The 25,793-nt window shown below is 41.5% G+C and overlaps 3 protein-coding genes and 1 pseudogene across 10 annotated transcripts; 2 read left to right on the top strand and 2 right to left on the bottom strand.

The window, feature by feature from the left end:
- The first annotated feature begins 2,863 nt into the window (after nucleotides 1–2,863).
- Nucleotides 2,864–7,184, top strand: LOC136439710 (endoglycoceramidase-like). Of its 3 annotated transcripts, XM_066435256.1 has the most exons (4): nucleotides 2,864–2,940; nucleotides 3,791–3,973; nucleotides 4,407–4,517; nucleotides 5,176–7,184. In XM_066435256.1, the coding sequence occupies exons 2-4, from the start codon at nucleotides 3,804–3,806 to the stop codon at nucleotides 6,440–6,442; spliced, it is 1,548 nt and encodes a 515-aa protein (XP_066291353.1). In that variant the 5' UTR covers nucleotides 2,864–2,940; nucleotides 3,791–3,803; the 3' UTR covers nucleotides 6,443–7,184. The 3 variants fall into 3 exon arrangements, with proteins under 3 accessions (XP_066291353.1, XP_066291361.1, XP_066291370.1); XM_066435264.1 differs by lacking the exon at nucleotides 2,864–2,940 and having other exon boundaries at nucleotides 3,593–3,973; XM_066435273.1 differs by lacking the exon at nucleotides 2,864–2,940 and having other exon boundaries at nucleotides 3,856–4,101.
- Nucleotides 6,350–12,873, bottom strand: LOC136439728 (prostatic acid phosphatase-like). The gene is made up of 11 exons (XM_066435285.1): nucleotides 12,727–12,873; nucleotides 12,304–12,399; nucleotides 11,318–11,410; nucleotides 10,859–11,011; nucleotides 10,439–10,534; nucleotides 9,914–10,006; nucleotides 9,166–9,295; nucleotides 8,617–8,708; nucleotides 7,899–8,005; nucleotides 7,332–7,510; nucleotides 6,350–7,024 (listed from the first exon to the last, which is right to left on the bottom strand). Exons 1-11 carry the CDS (start codon nucleotides 12,829–12,831, stop codon nucleotides 6,843–6,845), a joined length of 1,326 nt encoding a protein of 441 aa, XP_066291382.1. The 5' UTR covers nucleotides 12,832–12,873; the 3' UTR covers nucleotides 6,350–6,842.
- Nucleotides 12,874–14,102: 1,229 nt separating this feature from the next.
- On the top strand, nucleotides 14,103–20,858 carry LOC136439671 (alpha-N-acetylgalactosaminide alpha-2,6-sialyltransferase 1-like). 6 transcript variants are annotated; one of them, XM_066435207.1, is made up of 9 exons: nucleotides 14,103–14,229; nucleotides 14,537–14,601; nucleotides 15,529–15,682; nucleotides 16,307–16,499; nucleotides 16,876–17,056; nucleotides 17,744–17,906; nucleotides 18,633–18,750; nucleotides 19,373–19,515; nucleotides 19,980–20,858. In XM_066435207.1, exons 3-9 carry the CDS (start codon nucleotides 15,540–15,542, stop codon nucleotides 20,227–20,229), a joined length of 1,191 nt encoding a protein of 396 aa, XP_066291304.1. In that variant the 5' UTR covers nucleotides 14,103–14,229; nucleotides 14,537–14,601; nucleotides 15,529–15,539; the 3' UTR covers nucleotides 20,230–20,858. The 6 variants fall into 6 exon arrangements, with proteins under 6 accessions (XP_066291304.1, XP_066291321.1, XP_066291311.1 ...); XM_066435224.1 differs by having other exon boundaries at nucleotides 14,103–14,299; nucleotides 16,312–16,499; XM_066435192.1 differs by having other exon boundaries at nucleotides 14,104–14,299.
- LOC136439665 (cytosolic beta-glucosidase-like) lies at nucleotides 20,218–25,711 on the bottom strand (annotated as a pseudogene).
- Nucleotides 25,712–25,793: the final 82 nt, after the last annotated feature.

The following is a 25,793-nucleotide window of genomic DNA, read 5'->3' as shown; positions in this document are numbered from 1 at the left end:
ACCTATCTTTAGAACTTAGGGTATCTGTATCAGGATATCTCCAGAATCTACACGGTACCAACCACCGACAAGAGAAGGCTGACCTTATGGCATTATAGTATCCACAATGTCAGGATGAATAATTCCAGTTGTCGCCATCAAGAGTCTGGCGTGTAGATTATACCACCCAGAACCCAGACATGGTGTCATCATTTCTAATGTACGGAGACAGTTTCAATCGAGAGACTAATCGTGAATTTCTCTGCCCCTTCGTTAATTCAAAAGCTTTTCTAAAGAAAGTCCAATAATATCATCCTTGGTCTACTAAAAAAATATCAATCAATTGATATAATCTAGTACATCTACGTTCAAGTAAATGATGCTGCACTGTTTTATCAGTAGTGGAGAAGGAATGGTTTTGTGCTTGTGTGACTTTTGCCTTAACCTTAGTGGCAACAAAGACGTTCTTATCGTTCGTGTAGTAATTAAGCCCTTTGCGTCAGGAAATCCATCCCAATTTACACCATCATCCAACAATAGATGGCTGATCCTGTAGCTCGTTGATATTAGTAGATGCTCAGAGGTTTGGCTTTAGGGAGCTTACTGTGATTCTTTATCAGGCTGTTGTCTGTAAGATTTTATCAGTTGATGCAGAAGAAAGGGTTTTGTGCCAGCGTGCTTTGTTGAAGTCACCTTCACCTTTGTGGCACTATAGCAGTTTATAGTAATTAGGCCCACTGTCGTATCAATAAATCTTACATAATTTACTCCAGTCACCGACAAAAAAGTTCAATATCATCACTATTAGAATATGCTGCACTACTAGAATCCAGATTTTGGTTTAAGATAGCTTAAAGTTTTCCTTTGTCAAGCTGCTATCTTTTTTTTACGACTTTTCCAGAGGAAAGCGGAGAAGATAGGACGTCGTGTCTGTGCGGAGACAGGTTCAATCAAGAGCCTAATCGTGAATTTCTCTGCACCTTCGTTAATTAAGACAGACATTTAAGGGAAGTCCAATAATATCATCCTTGATATACTCAAAAATATAGATCAATTGATACAATCTAGTACATCTACATTCGATTTAATGATGCTGCACCGCTTACACCTAAGTTTTGCTTTATTAGAAGTTTTATCAGTAGAGGATATGAAAGGGTTTTGTGCTTGTGTGACTTTTGCCTTAACCTTAGTGTCAACAAAGACGCTCTTATCGTCCGTATGGTAATTAAGCCCTTTGCGTCAGGAAATCCATCCCAATTTACACCATCATCCAACAATAGATGGCTGATCCTGTCGCTCGTTGATATTAGTAGATGCTTCGCTGGTGATACCAGGTTTTGTGCGTACACGGCGTTTTAAAGTCACCTTAACCTTTGTGGTACTACAGCGCGAGTGGTTTATAGTAATTAGACCCTCTGGCTATCATGAGAGAGTTGAGAAAATGCTGCACCGCTAACACATGGGTTTGGGGCTTTGAGGGGCCCTTTATCGGGCTTTAAAAGATTGTATCAGTAGTGCAGAAGAAAGGGTTTTGTGCCAGCCGCGGCTTTTCAAGTTTGAAAAGTTAACTTCACCTTTGCGGTACTAAAGCGATTTAAAGTATTAGGCCGTCTGGACCAATAAACCCTAAACAATTGACTTCAGCCACCAACAAAAAACTAAATCTTATCGCGTTGAAAAGATGCAACACCGCTAACACCCGGCTTTTGGCTTGAGAGATCTTCAAGTGTCCCTTTAACGAGCTTTCATCCGGAAGATTTTATCAGCTTTCATCCGTAATGATTTTATCATCTTTCATCTGTAAGATTTTATCAGAAGAAAAGGTTCTGTGCTTGCGCGACTCTTTGACATTACCTTCATCTTTGCGGTACCGATTTAGTGGTTTATAGTAATTAGGCCCCCTGGATCCATGAATGCAATACAATGTAATCCACCTACCAACAAAAGAGCTAAGACGATGTTGCCCTGCTAACACCTCTTTTTTTTGCTTAGGAGTGCTTACAGTGTGTCTTCGTCTAGCCGTTGTATGTAAGATTCTATCGGTAGTGCAGAAGAAAAGGGTTCGTGCCTGCGTGACTTTTTGAAGTCACCTTCACCTTTGTGATCTCTAGTTGTTTTCTATGTAGTAAGTAGGCCCTCTGGACCAATAAATCCTATGCAATGTACGCCACCCAACGAAAATTACACCGGTGCGATGGCCTTGTGGTCAGAGTGTTTTTTTCATTCTTTTTATTAGTTTTCAACATAACAAAGAAATAAGAAGAAAAAAAGTGTTCAGAGTGTTCGCCTTGCACACGTGAGTTCGATCCCCGGACGGGTCAAACCAAAGACTCTAAAAATGGTACATACAACTTTCTCTGCTTAGCACTCAGCATTTGGGAGTATGGAAGTAAACACACATCACTACCAGCGGACCAGCCCCCTGATGTAGTGACTTGCACAAAATGTGTGGCCCAAGGGCTATAGAAATGGAGATGGGCTCCACCCCTATGCGTCTTTTTTAAGACGTCTGGGATAATTGACGGTTGATCTCATCGCATGTCCATAAGATCCTGTACTGCTGACATTGGGGTCACACACTTTGGGGGCACATTGGGGGCAACTGACCGTTTTGCATTATAGACTGTGGATGCCTGTCCTGGAAGTACCTTCAATCTAAAGCATGCCTATCTTTGTAGTCATTGATATAATGATAAGCAATGGTGATAAGCAATTATAAATTTCCGGTTAGATGCCGAAAAAACAACTCTCATGACAGCTTTTAATGCTTTGTAAATAAACGCAATCCGTTTCAAAACGATTTGCTAGTTTTGAGACGGTCCCATGCTTACGACACGATTGCGCAGGCGCGCAGTTACATAGCCATCCGTGACCCAAAGGTCAGACTTACAAACTCGATTCGTCTCATTTTCCCGTCAACCGTTAATGATAGTTAAAGAGGTGGGACGTCCATAGAACAAGGTGAGGCAAGCGTGTTATTGAAAATGTCCTATTAGACAGTGGTCAATCTCTTGGCTTGGCCTCGCGTACGGAGATTTAAGGGCGTTTTCCACGTCTGGCTCAGGCTCGCTGACGCCACTAACAACGTCGAATTAAGTAAACAGATGATAAAAATTGGGTCAGTCGTGATAAAATCAGCCATATTGGATATGACTTAATTTTTGTGACTAAGTCGTCAGACTTAGATAGTCTCTGATTATTACCAGGTAGCACGCAATAGTACATTCCACATGAATTCCAGTTGTAAGTAACACTTAGCCATGAATAAAAGAGAACCGTAGAAAACTAGGCTCTGTTGTTGGATATAATAAGTTACTCGTATGGGGCTGTCAGCAGAGTAAATATTGGTTTTGACAAGGGGCTGGACTTTGTAACGTCACCTTCCTAATGTCCCACTTGAGTATCTGATGAAGTGTATTAATGGTGGGAACGGCGTTCCATATAAGGCACGGATTAAAAACAATCATGTGGATATAGCCCTAGATGGTAGAGACTGATTTGATGACGGGTCAGCCGATAAGTTAAAAACAATTATTGGCATAATTTCTTTTCAATTGCCTTTGTATACGGAGAATCTAACACTTGCTGTGGATCTATACTAGACATAGTTTACTACTACTAATGAGGTCATCTCCTTGTGATTGACGCTGACAAATTATGGCTGCCGTCCGAGCAGTCCTCTGCTGATGCATGTCGCATAGAGCTCCGAAGTCTCCCCCCTCTTTAGCATTGCCCAGTATTGGTGATTCGAGGGTGACAAATGATTAACTTCAATACACAGATCGCCAACAGTTTGGTATCTTTTCTACAGAAGCTGACAAACCATGGCAGGCATTAGGTTCCTCCTCGCTGTATGCTGTCTCCTGTTCCCCGGAGTGTGTGTCTCGGCGCTCTCACGTATCCACGTCCACCCAGACAAACACTGGTTCATGGACGACACCGGCCGCGTGCGCATCTTTCACGGCGTCAACATGATCGGAAAGGGATATCCTTGGTGCTCATTAATCTATTTGTTTGTTTCTTTGTTGTTTGTTTGTTTGCTTTTTTCATCCTAGTAGCTCCGCCGGAGGATACAAGAAATACAAGCTAGTGACAATATAGCCTCCATGACCTTTCATTGAGGTAATTTGGATGAAAAAATATGTATATTATCAAAAAATTATAATCAGTCGACGTCAAATTGTAAAATATACTTTCTGTGTACTAAGGCGAATGCAAATTTATACCTCCATGCAAAAAATGTAAGAGACCGTGAAATGACAAGCAGCAGACATACATGTCCAACACCTCATTGTGTCTTCGATCATTATTGTATAGCTCAGAAACTGTGCTGCACAAGATTATTGTAAGTAGCCAGTAGTTCATACCACGTTTTGACTTGTAGCCCTTACAATTGCTGTACAATAAATTTCGACATGACTTGTCAGGTACCCTGCCCAGATGCTGAACCAGTCCCGGCTGGATGAGCTGCAGAGTTGGGGGTTTAACGCCGTCCGACTCGGGATGATGTGGGCGGGGACAGAGCCGCAGGAGGGGAGGTATGGACGGATTTTTTTTACAACTAGTAAAAAACTGTTATAGCATAAAACACAGCTGAACGGGATAACACTCTTTGAAGAAGTTTTGCAAGATCCGCAATGAAAGATGCAACGTTTAGGAATAGGCATCTTGCCTATTACGGCAGCCATTTTGAATTTCCCGGGGCAATGCACCAAAACAAGGCTGCAGTTGGTGCTCCTATTACAGTATAGGTATGTCACCTAAGGTGCAATTCTGTGCTACATGTGCCTGTAGCTTGTATAGAATATTGTTGTAGACACGTAGGCTTGATATTGGCTTTTAATTTGTGATTTGAGAACATTTATAGCGTCCGTGTTTAGTCCTCCATTTGTGCTTTGCATATGGATAATGGTTTTAGTAGGAAGAAACCCGCGCGACAAAACATGGAAATATGGGGGTAGAAATTCAGAAGAAATTTGGAGACTATTCCGACGATTTCTCGATGCCATGATCCGTTCTGTAAACTAAGCTACATCGCCAATGGGAAAGGCGGGATACGTACCTGGTGCACTCTTTGTTTACCGGTATATCACTTTGCTCCGGTAATCTTTTCGTTTTTAGGTCTTTCTAGATATCACGACATCTACATCTTTAATTCATCCATTCATTCATGTGCCCTTACATTCATTCAACCAGGTTCAACCTTACCTACATCAGTATCATCCGTAATATCACCATTGAGCTGGGCAAACGCGGTATCTACGTCATACTGGACATGCACCAGGACGCGCTCGTCAAACCGTTCACCTTCTACGACGGGGTGCCGCAGTGGCTGGTCGAAAGTTTCCCGCCACCAGAGCATCCCTACCCCTGGCCGCTGGAGAAAATCACGTCATGGTCATTAGCCTACGTCACACAAGCTTGCAGTCACGCCTTCCAGTGCCTGTACGACAACTACAAGGGGGCTGCGGAAAAGATGGCGGGCTTTTGGAAGTTCGTCGCGTCCGAGTTTTCGAACCAGACATCGGTGCTTGGATACGAGCTGCTGAACGAGCCCTGGGTCGGCGATTGGACAAGGGATCCCGAGTTGTTGCTCCCGGGGCATGCTGGGAAGATGAACGTCGCGCCGCTGCACGACCGCGTGAGCCTGGCCATCAGAACGGTGGATGACGAAGCGATGATTTTCTACGAGCCAGTGACGTGGGGGTACATGTTTTCCCAGGACGGCGATTTCGGCTCCGGATTCGAGCACGTCCCGGGTGGGAAAGCCTTTCAGAACCGTAGCGTTTTCTCTTACCACTACTACTGTTCCCTCTATCACGAGGGACAGCCGTACCCAGAGTATAAAAGAGTCGCTTGTGACCAGATTGTTGGACCAAAGTTGTTCTCTGCTGTTCAGGAAGACCTAGCCGTGCTCGGTGGAGGTTCGTTCCTGACGGAGTTTGGGACGTGCAGAACCAACACGAGCCAGCCGGACCTGCCAGACACGGTAGAATGTGGATTTGTCTTGAAGGAAGCAGACAGTTTCTTACAGTCGTGGACCTACTGGGACACTTTCAAAGGAAACCAGGTATTCTGGGACATCTCAGGACGTGCTATCCCAGAACGCATCGGTATGTTCGTCCGAACCTACGCACGCGCAGTGGCGGGGATTCCCACTACCATGACCTTCGATGTCGACACCGGACATTTCCAACTATCATTTGAGCCAGACCCTGCCATTAAAGTACCTACAGAGGTTTTTGTTCCCAGAATTCATTACAAGAAGGGATACACCGTCATGGCGTCTGCGGAGCTAGAATGTGAGGTGGATGAAAGCGATCGCAGCCTTCTTTACGTGACTATAAAACAGACCAATGACGTGAGACCGATTCTGACAAACACTTTATTCATAACCGTCGTGCCTTCCTCAGATAGCATGAATAAGACTCCGGAATCAGTTTGCTTAAAGGTAAATTGGTAAATTTACAAATTGACATAGAATGCTGGAATGTACCAGTCATGGATGAGAATGTGAGGTGGATATTAACGATCGCAGCCTTCTTTACGTCACGTTGAAGCAGACCAATGAAATGAGACCATTTAAAAGTGAATTCACAGGTAGATTTGACGTTGAAAAGTGAGTGTACCAATGAAGTGTACCAGAGATGGACTAGAACTTAGTAGAAGCAAAGAAATCAATAACAAGCGATCAATAGATTTTAAACATCTCCATCATTAAAATATTGTCTCATAAAATAGAACTAAAGCAAATTAGATAAAATCATCTGACAATGCCCTTCTCACGATAGACCTGCTATCCAAACACAACTCTTCTAACTAGCCTTATCTATTGAGGGTAGAACATTCTATAATTTAACATTTCATAACGTTTCATCATCGACATCATCATCTTCATCGTCGTTCGTCAGTGAGATGTTCTCTTCCGAGATCAGTTTTTGGCTGTGCTGACGTCTCCGCCTTGTTCGCCGAACGTAGGTCCAGATCAGAACAATTGCGATCAATAGAAGCATCAGTGCCACTCCTCCTATCGTGGGTGATGTCCCTATAAACAAGATAGCTTTATCACAATTGTATCTCGTATTATGGCAACTGATGTGCAAGTATTGGAGCCGATGGAATATGGTAGGTTAGCTGTGTTGACTCACAAGTATACCATTCTTACCGACTAGCATCATCAACCAATAAAAATCCAGCAACAACAATATTACAGCTTGCTCTTCACTTGCAACTGGCGAATCAACATTCATACATGATGTGTAAGGTATTGTTGCACAACGCCGTTGGAAATTATAATAGTAGTACCTGGACCATTTTACAGACCTGAAGAATTAATAATGTACGTAGCTTACATCTCTTTAACCTATTGAAGATGCTCAGTTGACATTCCTTTTCCCTGTCCATGACAATGGAGTCTTTTGTAGCCTTCAGGAACTGTTGATAGGAGCAGGGATTCGGGCAGCCTGGGACTGTTAGCAGGTACGGGTCGTGGGCGCTGTCGTTTCTGTACCACACCTCCACGAAAAAGTTTCTGGAAAAGACATTATTTGTGAAATCATTCTTTCTCCACCTTGAGCTGTATTTTTTGTACATTGAAAATTGGAGTAGATTACATGATGCAAATGATATATACATACAATTATATAATAACCCTTGAAGAAATCATTTGCCTTTTTGGGCAGTTTTTTCTACATGCCATCGAGACCATTTAAATAAAGGGAAAAATTGCTTTCGGCAAGTTGGATAACAGCGTGAAACTATGATTGATACTCCTGACAAAAAATGACTGCTACAATAGCCCCAGACACACAAACACCACCACCCCCACCCCCAAGCACGATAACAAGCGACTATAACCAGAACTCGCTCGTTAAAAATGTTTACCACTGCAAGGGACTGATGGAGAAGACATTAGTTACCCAGAATCCTCCTGGTACAACTCCACCATGACGCATGCGCAGTAAGGAGGATGCATGTGGTTAAAGGCGCCCAGCGCCAGCAGCAGACCTGCCACGGTCGAGTCGTGCTGTAAAGGAGGCTAATCTTAGTACCTATCACTATGGTATTCATAACTTGCCTTTTCAATCTATCGGCATATGTATGGTTTGGTTAATCTGTTCATTTGTATAGTTAATGACTCATCATCATCATCATCTCACCATCTTGTCGTGAGAGTGTCACAGATGGACAACACCCTCCTCCTCCAGTCCTCCCTGTCCTCCATTGACTCATCATGAAGAAGAGTAACTTCATCTGTAGCACTAGTTATGTCTTCATTCTTTCTCAATCTCATTTTTTTAACGAACTCGCTCAGTGCAAGGCCGTAGGGGGCCACTCATCAAAGCACTGAACCAATTCTTACTGTAGCAGCATCTCTTCACCCTAGTTCAGAAACATCAATGCTTGAGACAAGCATGACTTCACTGACCCATTAGGAGAAGCAGGGGTCACGAAGGCTGCTCGGGAAATTCCCTACCCCATTTGCAGCTATCAGATATCGAGTGTTCAGTCGTAATGAGGCAATTAGCATAATATGATCGGCGGCCGCTTTGAATGCTGTTACACTAAGGGGTAGTAGTGTTTCGGTCGTGTGTTTTTAACAAAGCATTGGCGAAGGGACAAAGAAGAAGAACTTACAGCGGAATACATCACCACGCGCAGCCTTCCGTCAGGTAGGGTACCTTCTTTAGCCTGAGTCATATTCCTCACCATGGCTCCAAGCAGAGGGCCTGGCGTACAAAACGGGTTCGGTTTTTCATACATGTAAAAATCGGTTATCTTATATATTATGTATTCAAGTTACACTGTGGAGTTAAAAATGTTTACTGGCAATTGTCAGTAGTTTTAATTGTAACAAGGTCACATACAAGGGGTCCAAAATCGACCTTGACCTTTGTCTTTCCAACACCTACCCACATATCAAATATCATCGTAATCCATCCAGAGGTTCTTGAGTTATGTTGACTACAATAATCCTGAAACACAAACAGACACGGACAGACACACTCAAGGCTATATCTCCATTTTAATGGAGATTATAGTAGTCTCTTGATATTCGTATGTCCGTAAGTAATGAATTGATTAAACATGAAAAACAAACAACAAAACAAAAAAGCAAATATAAATTGTTGATTCAACATGCATTGCTTATCTGGAATTCGTGAGACTAGTGTAGATTGTGCGTACCACTGCGAAGCCTGATTCTTGCCTTGTGATTGTCGGAAGAATGAGTTTGTGGGTTGAAGGACGTCAACTCTGTCAGCTTGTCATAAACCTCTGGTGTCGCCCACGCTGGGAAGGTTCTGTTCTGCGTTTTCTGAATTATACAAATAAAGAGTCTGTGAAATTCGTTGAACGCTTCATGTGACCTACCAGCCAAAATGTTATACCTTTGTTCGTTACTTATTATATCACAATTGTATAGTAATTAATATTTGTTAAGTTAATGGAGGAGAATTTCTTATAAGCCCTGTGGGCTTCTTTTCTCCTCTGGCACGTTTCTTTTAAATATTTTCGATTATTTCATTATTGTTTTTATGTGTATACATGTGCGAATAAATAAACTAAACTAAACTAAACTATTGTTAGTGCACGAGCACGCGCCATTGAAATCACTGGTACCCCGGAACTTGATATAGAGCATCTAGATTCACGTGACTATGACGTGAACTCTGCAAGCCATGTTAGATGGTTAAACGTTGACGTTACAATGTAAATTTGAATTACATGTAAATTGCATTCATGTGATGGATATGTAATACACATTAAAATGTATGGGTCTAATTTCTAAGGTTCATCAATCAATCAATCAATCAATCAATCAATCAATCAATCAATCAATCAATCAATCAATCAATCAATCAATCAATCAATCAATCAATCCAGCATGGTAACTAGGCTGTGACGGCCCTAGCAAACCAAATGTACAGCATACCTCGCAAAACAAAGAATCTATCAATTTCCAGATACACTGGTGCATTTTGTCTTCTGGCAGTCCTGTCCACAGTGCTAAGTACTCGAAGAAGTCCTGCAGGAAATAAAGAAAACAAAGCTCTGTGAAGTAGGAAAAGACAATTCCACTCAGTCCATCATATTAGGAGCAAACGGTAATACTGTGGTCACAATTGCGCCGGTGCCCGTAGGGGTGTAGCTCCGGCCAAAAACTGAAGTCAGCTGTCATGGTCACAAATCAAAAGTTCCCTTCGCGCTGCCCTGTAGGTGTCCCGGCGTGTTCAAGCGAGGAATCGGGTTACATTCGTTAAGCATTTTGATCCGGGTCAATTTTTTCTTCCAGCCCGGTCGGCTATAATGTCCCGACCACAAGACAAAGTAAGCTATCATAGCTACTATGGAATATAACACTAGACGTTGTACATGTGCATGTACAGGTAAAACGTGAATGCCATACGTACATAATTACACAAGCAAATGGCACAAGAACTCACAGTGACGCTCGTACCTTGTTGTCTTTTTCCATCTTCAGGTACTCCGGGTCTGTCCTCTGGAACTCCCTGGTTAAATAGTCATGTCTAGGACATGGCGGCATTCCTAGCAACTGAAATATGTTATTTGTTTATTATGTTATTTGCTACATGATAAACCGATGAACATTATCTTGCTCAGACTTCAAGAAGACACCAATCTCCCAGAAAGATCTACTCTGACATCCGAACAATTCTCCAGAGAGTAGAAGATTTAAAATAAATGTATCTAGTTCTTGATTCTTTGATGCAAAATGTTACACCGAGCGCAGCTTCGTCACAGCTCTATCAGTTTACGGAACAAACTGGGTGCAGATACATCAACACCAATTTGAATTAGGAATCTTCTAACGGCATATTTTGTACAGTTATAGTGTGGATAAGAATCAAGAACTTACCACGTCATCGTTGGCAGGTCTAGTGTGGACAGGAATCGGCTGCCAGGGGATGTCTGAATTCCAGACTTGATCTCCAGCGGGAGGGAACAAACCTGCCAGATTAGCCTGGGCACTCATCAGGGTCCTGTCTGTGTCCGTGCTCAAAACCTGAACCTGTTAGTGTGAAAACCTGTAAGTGTACATCTGAATCTGTGAGCGTGAATACACAAGTGTAAATCTGAACCTGTGAGTGTGAATGTACAAGTGTAAATCTGAATCTGCAAGTGTACATACGCAAGGATTAGCCTTCAGGAATCTCATCGGGGTGCCGTGTGTATCCAAACCTGAGTTTTAGGAATGTGAACTGTTTACTTGGACCTACAGCCTCAACAGTAAACTTTCATCTACAACAGTTGACAAGTGTGTACGATCAATGTGCATGATTTACACCTTAGTAAGCTTGAAAATCGGTAATTTTACCTGATATCTGCTGTATGATGAGTTGAGGAAGTTTGATCCGACGTATCTACTTCTGAGAAATTGTCCGAGCTCAAACTGCTGCCGCATACCGACCTGTGCAGGAGAGGAAATATTTTTTTCTGATGTCTGTAGCTCATGGTGATACTAGGTTATTTAGGGTCAAGTAGGAAATAAACCATGACCTTGATTGCCTACTAGGTTTCCGATCTCAGATTTAACACCGTGACGGACAGCTGACAAAAATAAAAGCAACATTCTACATGCAACGTTGCAAAGTTTGAGCTATGTATGAAACAGCTTGGCCATTCAAAAAAAGGCAGGAATTTGATAACTTCATTAGACTTTGTAATGGAAAACAGAGACTAATAAAATAAACAATAACGCCCAATAAACATGACTATATTCATAATATTGACATATATGCAGAAGAGTTTTATAGAAGGGAAGAAAGAGAAATGTAAGGCTGAGCTGTATGAACCCATGCATGCAGCCAGGTGTATTTTGTGTTGGTTATAATCGTTTACGTGTGTGTGTGTGTACGTATGTGTGTGTGTATGTGTGTGATTGTATGTGCATGCGTGCATGTATGTGTGTGATTGTATGTGAGTGCATATTTGTGTAATTGTACATTTTGTATGCGTATGTGCGTGTTTGTGTGTGGTTGTGTGTTTATGAATGTGTCTTCTGTGTTAGTATCGTTTACGTATGTGTGTGTGTGTGTTCGTATTTGATTGTATTATATATGCGTGTATGTGTGTGTTTGATTTGCATGCGTATGTGCGTGTATGTGTGTGCTGTGTATGCATGAGTGCGTTTGCACGTGTGTATGTATGTATCGTATTTCTGTGTGTGTGCGTGTCTGTCTATATGTCTGTGTGTGTGTGTTTATGTGTGTGTGTGTGTGTGTGTGTGTGTGTGTGTGTGTGTGTGTGTGTGTGTGTGTGTGTTTGTTTGCAGAGCGCTTCCCATGTGTATAATGTACCTACCTGGCTAAGCTGCATGAACCCCTGTGGCCAGGTATCTTCTGTGTTGGTATCATTTCCGTACACGTTAAACGGAGACCTGTCTCCGTGCCGGTATACCTGTAACGTTATAAATTGATCAACATGACATGGATCTCCGTTACGTTTCGCCAACTGTAAAATATTTACGGGGTATACAGGTTGATTGCACCTGCATCTCTATTCAACATGCGACTAGAGGCCCAGTATAACCTGTGTTTACACCATCTCTCTGCCCGGGGGTCATTGACCCCCTCCCTGTTAAATGTCTTGCTTGTTTAGGCATGGCAAATCTTTACGAACATAAGTCATTGTCCTGCTTATAGGTCGTTTCTTATTGCCTGACGTTTCGCTTCGAATAGATATTTTGCAGTTGATCACATTGCTCATATCAACAACATAACCTACCAGGCTGACGAATTTTAGAGTCCTCCTGCCCCGGATTTGCAGAATAAGTGACAAAATAACCGACAGAAAATAAATAACACGACTGATTGAACGACTGTCGGCCATCTTTGGTTTGTGCCACTGATACAATGGTGGGGGACTAAGTATTTTTCATGAACTAACAGAAATCAATAACACTGTTTTCCGATGTTTGCTTCTTTCACCCCACCTTTGATTGTGTGTATACATGTAAGTCGGAAATCTTCAGGCGCACTGTTACACTGGGTAATGTTAGACTGGGTAATGTTACTTGCGTGGCACCGCGAGCCCGGAAGTACGTCGTTGCCAATAATAGATGAGTATGGTGGGTCAAAGTTGAAACTAGGGTCAAGGTCATAGAATGAACTGTTGGTATCTGCAGCATGTTATTATGAATCTGATTCAAATTTTGCATAATCAAGTAGAGTTCGGGGATCTCATACCTCCGTTTGTAAATGCTATGCAAATTCCTCACACATTTACATAATCTATGTATGGTGATGTTAACCTTTAACTAACTTACGTATATCACACATATAGAATTATTATCATTAACCAGTAGGTAGTTATGGCGTTTCCGTATCAATTACGCTACTTAGGCCCGTTCTGTTATACATCGTTCGATCATTGTCAGCGGCATTGTCAATGATATAACTCTGTTCGGACAGATACTCGGATATTGACCTCAGACTATGCATGATGTACAAAATGACTAATAAACTGGTGGTATCGACTAATAAGTATCTAATACCAGCTCAGAAAAGGACAAGAAATAGCCTTGCCTTTAAGTATCAGACTTATCAACCTAGGATTGATGTGTTCAAAAATTTGTATTTTCCTAGAACGATCGTAGCGTGGAACTCGTTGCCACCAAGAACCGTAGAAGCTTCCTCATTAGACAGCTTTAAACAATGCATGCAGTTAAATATGCGACGGTTAGACGTCACAGGTCATTCGGTGTAATATAACCACCTGCTACCGCGCCGCGTGCCTGCAAAGCTGGTGTGTTACGCCGAATGGTGATTATACCCGGCTACATAGATACGGATACAGAAATGTCTGTATATACCCGGATGTCGGAGTGTTTTGTTGTCGAGTGGAAAAATAAATAAAATATTTAAAAAAAACACATCCATATAGATAATGGAATGGTTTTGTACAATGAACTCAACCATAGATACAGTTGGAGTGGAGTGAAAAAAGACACCGTCACATAGCTCTACGGATTTTAAAAAGATGTATGTATGCATGGATGATGTATGGATTACGAAATAGGCAACGTTTGAGCTAGCTCTGCGTTCTCATGCATATTCAGTTGTGAGAGTGTGGCACGGATGTAGGATATGCGTGCAGGAAGTGGCATTCAGAACTTGGCATCAAGGTATGTCACAGATGTGCCACGTATATCATCTAGCGCGCCATCCTTTGTTCACGACGTTGGTTAACTTTGTAGAACGTCAGAATTTGCTACTAATTCACTTACAGGTAACGTTATTCTTTACTTCAGTGTTCGTTATAATCATCCACGAGCTTTAGTGAACCTTACAGACTGAAGGTGAGTGGTTTCAAATGCCTGTTGTGTGTCTGTATCTGTATCTTGTACTATTGTTTACATGCGACTTTGATATCATACAGTGTTTATGTGCATGTGAAGGTACGCACTGGGGAACCGTTTGATCGCACGAAGATAGTAGCGAAACTCGCTGAATGTTAACGTTTTAATGGCACATGATTTGTACAGTAGATCTCATCTGATTGTCTCTGATATCGACCTTCAACTTTGTCGCTGCAGAAGGCTACAGAAGACGGGGTACACGTTGGCATAAAGATGGGGTAAACATTGAGCCATTATTACAGGTAGATCGATCGATAATTCATTGTGGTAGCTGCTATAGCCGGGCACCATAACGTCTGGGAATCGGAATCGGCATCGGGGTGTTTTCCCGAACAGTACCAACACGTATATACTCAAAAGGTTGGTACTACCTTTCTGGCAGCCAATTTATGTGAGCAAAGGAAATGAATCCTAAATGTAATTTGCACTGTTGCCATGACTTACATAAGTCAGGTCCTTCAGATGGGTGCAACATGCGCTTGCGGAAATGCCTGCCTTTGACGGATCGATCCTGTCAGCGACGTTCCGTAAACAGACCGCAGCAATGTTATCAAATAATCTACGAACCATCATCTTTTGATTGCCCACAAATGTATCATATATTCAACAGAATGTAAAGAATCTAGTACCTTGGACATATAAAGTTGGATGAAAATTCCAAATATAGTGCCTAAATTGCAAGGTAGAAATTTAGCTGGCATGATTGTGAAATTTGTGTAAACAAATTTTAATGGTTTAATATTAAAGGACTTCTTTTATCTTGTCAAAGAGAAAAAAAAGGTACAAGCCCAAGCTCGGTGTCTTATAGCGGTTTTTTGTATTAGTTACTAAATTATACTTTTGAAAAGTCCTGACTGTAATCGTATATTTCTGATATGAATACTACAAGTCTCATGTCACCAGTATATCAAAGCTTCCTGATTATAGGTATTTTGTTGCATCCATTTTATATTGTGGTAATAGTAGGTTGTTTAATTGTTTGATGGATTGATTCACTGATTTTTCAGAAGGTTAAAGAGTCATTTCATTTCATCTCCTCTCTCTCTCTCTCTCTCTCTCTCTCTCTCTCTCTCTATATATATATATATATATGATTAGATTCAATTGAAAACGTATTATTGGGGGGATGCAATTTATATTATGTCTCTTTTGTCCAAATGTTGCATCAGAGTCGGCCAACATGTTGAAACGTTTTCTAATGGCGGGCTTGGCTGGAGGTTTCTTGTTGATGATCTATCTTCTGTCGAACACCAACTCCTTTGTTGCCCGAAGTGTACACAAAGCAGTGGACACAGTAACTGAAGATGTCGACGTCTTGCCTAAGTATGTACCTTAGATAATTATCTACTTTGTACATTGTCTGTTTTAGATTAACTTTGGTCTATCAAACGATGTATTTTCTATAAGGCAATGAATGAGATTTTCAATGACATAACACACAACATATGACCGTTGGAAACTTGGGCACTTTGTTTTTGTGACCCATTCACATAGGCAGCAGTTCGTCTCAGAAGTATAACAAATAAGTTAGGTAGCATTCTAAATTGTAATAGGCAACTTTTGTAATTGTATGTAAAGCAATGAAATTGATGAAGCATGGACGTAGATATGATTCTTCAAAGTCAAATGTTCAATCTTTTAATGACAAGTAAATGTAAAACATATGAAGTAGAACTATCATCAAACTAGACAGTAGGATGCAAAGAGATTCCTTTACAAGGTGACAGACGCAACATATCCTCCATTGCCGCTAATGAAAAAGAGCCTTCAGGATTCTCTCTCTTCTAGATCCATTAATAAGTCCAGTCCATTCTGCCACGTTGTATGTCCATCTATTTCGCTATCGTATTCTCTTTCGGTCACCATGTTGGCCGTATAGTATACCAAGTCAGCCTCCTGGATCGTCATATCTTCATCAAGTTGTAATGTAAGTTGTTACTATACCAGTACAGAAAACATAGACCTATCTGGCAAGCCTACCACTGCCGACACTGGGTTTTATGACAAGTTTCACGACCAACCAGAGCCACGCTTGGGTCCTTTCTTCATCATGTCCTACAGCAAGATTTCCAACTTAAAGAGAGATCCCCATTGGAGCTCCTCATTCACCTACAGACAAAACCCAAACTGGAAGAACTCTGTGAGTCACAGGAAGATTTTAGCTCATCACATGTATATTGATTATTGATTATACCCTGCATGCATGTATGTGTCGTATTTTCATGTCACAGGTATATCACATTGGACTGTGTAGTTTTGTGTTCAAAGGCTAGAGGTAACAACGAACGTTCATCTTATCTTGTGTATGAAATCCTAGTTGCGTGACTGTTGTCACATGTTAAGATTTAAGATTAGCTGGTCACTTGCATGTTTGGACATCCATCATTGTGAAAAACGCGTACGATATAGTGCTAGTGTTGTGACTTCAAACTTCTGCAGCTTAAATGTATACCAAACGCTACGCGTGTTGGACAATGGGAAATATTGACTCATTCTGTTCGCTTTGACCCTTGCAGACGTGCAATGGATCCCTACAGAAGAGAGCCTTTATGTCCAAGGAGTTCGGACCGATCTTTCGACCTTACACTCAGATGTTGATAAACAGCATGCTGTTCAATGTGAATGAATATTGGCGGCTGAAACATTGGGAAATACCATATGGATACAAATCCAGGAACCAAAATATTACATATGAGGGTAAGATTTGTTTTCAAAAACTGTAAAACAAGAGTCTACATCCTCATTCTTCTGTATGAGATATAATGACTGACTTTTACATGATTATATTTTCAAATAGCAGTAAATTCGGAAGAGGCAGCACACAGCTCTGCTTGGATTGCAAACTCCATATAATAGATATACGTACAGAAAATAGTAGAGAACACTATTGTAACGGGAAGGCTGACTATAAAATAGTCGCGTAACGGTTCATGTAAACGGTGTTGTCCAAACATAGTAGATACGTCACAAGAGTGGTCTCATTCTTAATACCACAGAAAAACAAATTCAGATACCATTGGGATTCAGCTCTAATATGTACACAGTGGTAAACAATTATTAGCACACTTATGGTCATCTCTGTTAGCCTACATCTTTACATTTACCTCGTCCCAGCCTACATCTATATATCATATATTGTATAAGATAGACTAGTACATCATATTGTATAAGATAGACGGATTAGCCTAGTAGAATGTTATCTATGTACCAGTGAATGCCATACTCTGTACCTTGTACAATTGTTGTGCAATAAAGTTATTATTATTATATATTATGTTTTGTAATATACGGTGTGAAAAATACCGATAAAGGCCTGGCAAGATGCTGTTATGATCAAGATTATGTACTTTAACATACTGTACATGTTTTCTATTTTGTCAACAGAGGTCCGCGATACGCTGAATTTGTTTCCGGCGAAAGATTCCATCTTCAACTTCAGCAGGGAAGGCAAGCCGGAATGCCTCTCATGTGCTGTGGTTGGTAATGGCGGCATGCTGAACGGCTCCGGGATGGGCAGGGAGATTGACAGGCACGACTTCGTATTCAGGTAGAGTAACAAATGTGACATTAATGTTTTATTTGCAAATTCATGCCCGTAGACTAATTGCAAGGGTACGTACAAACAGTAAAAAGGGTACAATGGTAACGAATGTCTATTCTATGCATCTAACTAAAATTTCTACATACAACATTACTGGGGGGTTGGACTTCTTCTTTGAAGACAGTGGCTGATGAAAAGTCACACGTTTTTAATGATTAGTGGGTTTTGTGATTTTAGTAGAAATGCAATCGTTTTGGAAGGAGGTCTTTTAGATGGTGAAAGCTCAGGAATATTGTTTTGGCTGTTTCGAAAAGCTTGTAATGTAACTACACCTGAGGAGTCGCCAAAACCACAACTTTAGCATATAGATGAAAATAACAGTTAGTCTCTAATTTTGCCAGATTTTCACAATGTTTTTTTTTTCGAATTCATCCTAATGTCCATGGTGACATAGCCGGATTCTTCTGTGCCGAATGCCAAACAACAACATCGCTACGTAACGAGTTTGACACTATTCACCATTACCCTATATTATACATAAACATGTAGGTACCCCAAAATGTAATACCAGTGACTTTCATTACATGTTCTTGATATGATATCTCTTCCTCATCTCTCTCTTTGATGTCTACAGCATTAATTTGTTTCCTTGATAACTACAGCAAAATGGTACTTTTTCAATTCTATGCCTCCCTCTTCGATTCTGAGTATAATGTCGTTGTTTTGAATCAGGGTGAACCAGGCATACACGAGAGGTTATGAAGACGACGTGGGCAGCAAGACAACTCACTACATGTTCTTCGATCGCTCCCTCACTCCCATGAGGCCAGACCACTACCCTGTCAGTCAGGTCAGTCTCGGGGAATACGGTTCATGTGTTTGCATATGACGTCATAGCCCCGTGCCTGTTGGTTGTACTTGAAAACGTCGGACCTTTAATTTTTCATGTGTAAGATTTAATAATCACACGGCTAGGCTTAAAATGTAAAGACAAATCCGTCCGACTTTCATATAGCCTCCCAACTGGTCAGATCATAGCCACATGACCAGGAATTCTGATACACATGAGTAGTTTGTTGTCCAAGAAGCAACTCTAGATGTTGCGAGCTTTTATGCCTTCATGGTTTTCGATCGGTTCCCAGCAAATTTTGATGTAGACCACGAACGTCCATATCTCAAATTGTATAAATGTTTTAATGAGGATGTAACGTATATTGATTGCTGTTTTTTTTTTTAACTCTAATGTTTCCTCTGTATCATGAGAGCGATTTTACTTTAAGTCTCAACAGATTTCATGTGACTTTATACATTTGTTACATTAACGTGCAAGTTGTTATTAAACTGAATATGAAACATACGTTGTGTATTCTGATACACTTCTTGGCAAATGTGACTAGTATAGAACTAGCCTAAGGATACTTTCTTTGACAAGCAAAAATGATTCGAAACACGTCATTTCTCTTTTGTAATAGAATATCACCTATATATTTGTGCCATGCCGGATAGAAGACTATTCATATCTTAAGAGAATAGGAAAGGGTACCAACGAGTTCAAGGCGCCCCCAGAAAACGTACGAGTCATCCATCCTGACTTCATGAGATACGTGCATTTCGTGTAAGTCATATATATTGTAATATCTACCAGTGGTTTTCATAACAAGAAACAAAACGAGCCTTCCAATTTACTTGTGATGGAAATACAGTTGGTACTAACAAACTCTTTGGCATAAACGACAGAACTGATTCTCCACAATTTTTTTTATCCGGGATCGAATGTATTTATATCTTTCTTATCTGCTATTGATCTACCAAACAGATTACTCGTCGGTGTTCCATCACTGTACAGTATGTGACTATACCGCTAAAGCGAACTTAAAACCAAACTCTCCATTTTCTAATCATTGCGAAATTAATCAACTAGAACTAAGAGGCATTTATATCATTTGATTGAAATTGAAAGGATATGGGGCAATTACATGGTGTAGGTATGCACCAAAAAGGACAGCGCCTATAGCATCGATAAGTAAGCCGTTAGAAATGATCCACTTCGATGCACTATAACTTTGATTTTTCCACCAGGTGGATGAGGGTGCATGCTTTTCGACCCACCACTGGCGGCATCATGGCCATGGTGGCCCTCCATGCGTGTGACAAGCTCAGCCTGTACGGAGTGGGCTACAACTACAAGTACAGCAACCACTACTTTGACACGAGGTACAGAGAATTCATATCTGTGCTGATGAGTCACGACCACATACGAGAGATAAAGTTGTGGGATGCGCTGGACAAGGAGGGCATCGTGTACTGGTACAGGAGGGACGTTTTCTGAAGGACTTTATTACAGGCACGTTTGTAACGATAAATCTCACAGCAATGGTGTTTTTTCACCTGCGATACTATCATGCATGCATACTGGCAATATTCAATATAATTATGTTAGAAGATTAGAGATTTAAGACATTGTTATGTATGATACCAGTTCCTTGCAATGTTATCATGCATCAATGAGCTATTTCTGATATTCAATATCTATGCATCAGGGTGATAGATATAAACTAAGTACAAACAGGTTGGAAACTCAAATCATTTCTCTGTTGTTACTTTTTAATTGTATAGAAGTATTTATCTTTGGAACGTCTGTTTTTCACACTTCACAATGGTACCATTTTTTTCATGCATCAGAACTAACTATACAAGTGAGCCAAACGTTAAGATAACATAAAACTATGTCAAAGTACATTGACGATCAAACGTAACTACTTCAAGTACTAGTTAGCAAATTGTGCCTATGTGATATCTCTTCCAACATATTTAACATGATAACAATGAGTAATGGATAACGAGTGATAGACATGCTCTTATCATCCAATGCTGCATGTCAAAGAAAGTATATTGACCTTCTGATTAATGTACATGTCACTTATCATATGATTATGGAACATTTCCTTTCTTGAATTATTTGTTTTCATTGTTTCATTGTGTACTCTAATTTTGAAATCCACTGAGCTGTATTTGATCTATGTCACGTCTGGGTTCTTCTAACTCATTATCATTGAGATGAATATCTGTTAGGTTCGAAGGGGAAGTGTTTTGCTTGAACATTTATAAACAATGCCACCTCTTGTTAGAATAAGCACTACATTTACCAGTACAAATATTCAAATGACGATCACAAGTTAATGATTTACAGCTCATCTTTCACAGCCTTTGGACCGCGACATTTCATCCACATGTCCTTCACCATATCGGTGATCTCTGCTCCCTCGGGGAAACCGTTGTTAGCGATGATGTCGCTGTAAAACTTTGCAGACTGCTTGGGTGTTCGGGGTCGGTTTGGGTCGGTAAAGTTGACGTAATGCAGCCCGAAGCGCTCGGTGTAGCCCTTTGCCCACTCGAAGTTGTCCAACAACGACCAGGCGGTGTAGCCTCGAACCTTCACCCCATCCTCTTCGATTGCTGTAGAGAGAAAATAGGATATAGAAGCATATCGATCACATATCTATCACATTCTATCACTATAATATATATAGAGAGAGAGACAGAGAGAGAGAGAGAAAGAGAGAGAGAGAGAGGGAGAAAGAGAGAAAGAGAGAGAACTGAATCTAAACGTGTTCAAATCCTAATATTCTTGAATCCAATTAAGTCTTAATTAGGACCTTGACCTCATGAAGCAGAAATGTGCGAATGTCGAATATCTTTTTAATTTGTTTCTACAATGTTACGGCGTCGTCTTTGTCAACAACGTGCCTTCAATTACCTTTCAGCACTTCATCAATGTACGTCATGTAGTAACATATGCGGCCCGTGTCCTCCATGATGGGCGGCTGGACGTCACCGTCATGACCAGCCGTTCTCAGTGATGAACACCTCGGGATCTCCAAAGTTTTCCTATCAAACAGAGAAAACGCTGTTGACGATTATATCAATAATTACCATATAACCAGAAGACGTTAATTAGTGAAAAGGCTTCATTTTACCATATACGGCCGTAACTATCACTCTGTATCCAGCAGCTCTCACATAAATCCAACATGGCGATCAAGTGTACTAGAAGCGGGCCTGTTACTTTCAACCGGACCTAGGAATTGACCGATGCTTCAAATTGTGTAAGATTAGAAAAAAAATAATGTTAGACATGCTGTCCCTCACTCATGTATCAGTTTGGTGTATGATGAAGGCTATATGACAATAATGTTAACGACGACACCGGTTATAGGAACTAGCCGTGGCTTATGGCACCGTGCACACCTCAGGACGGGGCATCAACCCTACACTAATTAACGCCTGTTTGTGTGAACATCATACTGGGACATGCCACGCCTATGCGACTATTGGTTATTCACATTGTAAGTTTATTTCGCAAGTTCTTGTCCGATTGCTAATTGCAGCATGAACCAATGTATTGAAAAAGTAAACAACATTATCACATTTACAAGAACAGTTATATAAAAATTATGTTACATTGTACCTGCCTACTTCTCTTCCTGAAACGCCAATCATTGTCACAACGTATCTTATGTCTAACCTGTGTGCCGGTCATGATCATATATGCATCTGATTCCCTAGCCATATATCTATTCATTCATCTATTGATTCAGCTGTTCAGCAAACACAGCCAGGGCTGCCCAACTAACCTGTCCCCTCGGTATCCCCTCAACAGTCAGCTAAAGACAAAAAAATGGATACTGTTTACAGGTTGGATTCTAAACGGGCACTTTGCTTCTTAGGATCCATCCTGAGTGGTTCGATCTTCAAGGTTTCTTCTTGATTGCTGTCCTGTGTCTTAATTAGCATTACTAACCTTTATGTACTTAAGCAGCCTGCGGAGTCCCCACGGTACCGCAAACAGCCAGTCGGACTGAGCGCGTGGCCACTCCGGGGCGGGGGTCTCTTCAAAAGACTCGAGGGCACTCTGTGTCTAATCAAGTAAGGCAAAGAAACTCATTACATCTTGGCCGTTCAGCTCCTTATTTTCTTCGGCCCACTCTTTATCATTATCGTTTGAAATCACAAAATATAAAAGAATCATTTAAGAGTACTGGTAGGGTTACCATAGGAATAACAATTTCTGTCTCAGAACGACCTTGTCATGATCTCGAGCTCTCTTGGTTTCTTGTTCTTGCATTAGAAGTCCAATACGTCCTTTTTTCTTGCTACACAAATTGCCAAATTTTAGGTTTTGAATGATTACGGCATTGTTCGTTGCGCACTTCTAATTGTACTGCTTAAGTGCTTACCTGTATGTCGATGGGTTTGTTAGCCACAATGCCCGTCGTATAATGATTCAGACCAAAGAAATCCGCAGAACCACGAATGGAGGATTTATCTTCATCGGAAAACTCAAGACCCTCAAGCCGCATCACTGATCTCAATCGTCTAAGCTGTGAATGTAGATAAGAAAAAAAAACACCATGGATTAACCAGCCCATTTAATCAATCATGTGTAGCGCCGCTGTGGATCAAATGAATCTGTCCGGATATGCAGCCCGTACTGTTCAGTTCAGTACAAACTTAGTGTGCTATGACATGAGACGGTTAACCGGGTATGTAACACAAACCTGTATGAAGAACGTACTTTGCCTATGCGTGAGTGACGCCGTGTTTGTATTGATCAATAATCAGTGTAACGCGGGTTCCACGGGTTTTAGATTCTACATGTTTAAAAGGCCGTGTTAAACAAATAAACCCAAAGACGGGGGTCCGTTCCATTGCGGGCCCACACTATTGGTCGTAAAAGGGACGTCTGTCAATAGCATGCAATTTATTTTCGTACGCAACTTGAGGTAAACGGTATGCAAGATGTTATTCCATGAACGAAACGTTGTCTGAAGCTCCGACAAAATACTAAAACCAAGTAAATGATAAAAGAACATAAGCCATCTAGCCACGCGACCGAAAGATGAAACGCAAATAATGGCAGGCAGGACAAAGATACAGTTCAGGACAGGCAAGAGCCATTCAGAAAAGTTAGATGCGGCCCAACATGCCCCCATCGACTTTCCAAAAAAATTAAAAAATTGAAATTAATGGTCAGTGCTCAACCAACCGTTTGCTGAATGACGGGAGGATATTCCCCATTTCCGAAGATTGGTTGTGCAAACCAGCGACTGTATATCTGCAGTGCGCGGTCCGTTGCCTCGACGTCGGCCGGAAGGTCGGGGTCACGGGGCTCCTTCCATAAAAGATTTAGCGTGATCCCGACTTTTCCTCCTTGAAGATGTCGGAAGGTTGTGTCGTAGGTGTGCCACGCCTTGGTATGTGCCTGGAGAAAGGTAAAACAATCGTATCTGTATGTGTTGAACATCGTGTTAAATATTAACCTTATATATATCACGCACACTACAAAATGAGGACATTCGCCATTCTAAATACGCATGCGCAAGGTCAAAGGTTAATGCCTATAACTTGTTTCGACCATGCTTTATATATGTCCGGACTCCGTCGAACTATTTGCATATCAATGTCGGACGTGTTTTTTCTAGTCACCGGGGCCTTCCCCTTTGACGTTGCGCATGCGTACTTGGAATCGTGAAAGTTCATATAAATACAACGAGGCACAACTATGCATATTTATGGTAGCTCGGTATAGAGCACTGTCAGCGACCGTTTTACCGTCTTGATAAAATGCTACTGAATGATAAGTATGTAAATTTGTCATGTCGCACCTTTAACACAGTGTGTCCACAGCGTAGAGAGGACGCTGCCGTCCAGTCCTGGATACCGGGGGCGTGTTCTCCCAACAAGTATCCAGCGGCGCAAAACGATATCGGTTCGTTAAAAGTTAACCAAAATTTAACTCTGTCACCGAAGGTCTGGAACGCGAAGGTGGCGTAGTTGTGATAATCGTCGACGATAGCCTCGTTCATCCACCCCCCGTACTTCTCATGTAAGGCCTGGGGAAGGTCCCAGTGGTTAAGCGTCACCATCGGGGCGATGCCGTTTGCGATCAGTTCGTCAATCAGCCCGTTGTAATAGTCGACGCCATCTTGGTTGACACCGCCCGCTAGGGTACCGTCGGGAAAGATTCTCGGCCATGATAGAGAAAAGCGGTAGTGCTTCAGACCCATTGCCTTCATGAGCTGCACGTCATCTCGGTACTTGTTGTAGCTGTCACAGGCCACGTCTCCGGTGTCTCCTCGCTGTACCTTACCAGGTGTGTGGGAGAAAACGTCCCAGATGGACTGACCCTTGCCATCCGTGTTCCAGCCGCCCTCAATCTGGTAGGAGGCGGTGGCCGTGCTCCAGATGAAGCCGTCAGGAAACGTACCCGGTCGGAAGTCGTCCCTGGCAGGGTCGTACGCGCCATAGTCATACACAGCACCGCACGCCGTGGTCAACAGCACGGACAATGTCCATATGTACAGCATCATGAAGTGGTGAGGTTACTTTGATTGCTTCGCTGCAGGTCAAAGCACTATTTGAGCAGTGCGCAGGTCCCACGGGTATTAGCGCAGAGATAACCTGAATCTATTTGTTTAAAAAGCCGTGTTGCTCAAACAGGGCCTTCGTTCACCGCACAATTTAAATGATTACATTCTTGTGTGACAAGCAGCATGTCTTATTTTGCGGGTGGGTCACCCCGAAAAGTAGCTCGATTCTTTTTCCAATGTCAAACATTAAGTTGACAGAGAAATATTGGCACATTTTGCGACCAAATGTTATATTCAGGCCTGCCACTCGTCTTACAAATAAACGACCATACCATATGGGATATCAATTTAAACGTAATTAGGTAAACAAATAAGTTTTCAAATAATATATACTACAGTACAGTTGATAACGTGACAATGAATTTATGGCAAACCAAATTTTTTGTATGTTTTTATTGTTTACCTTGGAGCAACAATTCCTACTTTTGTGTCCTCATAGATTATCCGTTAAAACAAAACAAAA

This window comes from Branchiostoma lanceolatum, chromosome 1 (assembly GCF_035083965.1).
Source record: "Branchiostoma lanceolatum isolate klBraLanc5 chromosome 1, klBraLanc5.hap2, whole genome shotgun sequence".
In the NCBI taxonomy this organism is placed as follows: Eukaryota; Metazoa; Chordata; class Leptocardii; order Amphioxiformes; family Branchiostomatidae; genus Branchiostoma; species Branchiostoma lanceolatum.
Note: the sequence above shows the minus strand (reverse complement) of the source record. Positions and strands in the feature narration are given on the sequence as shown.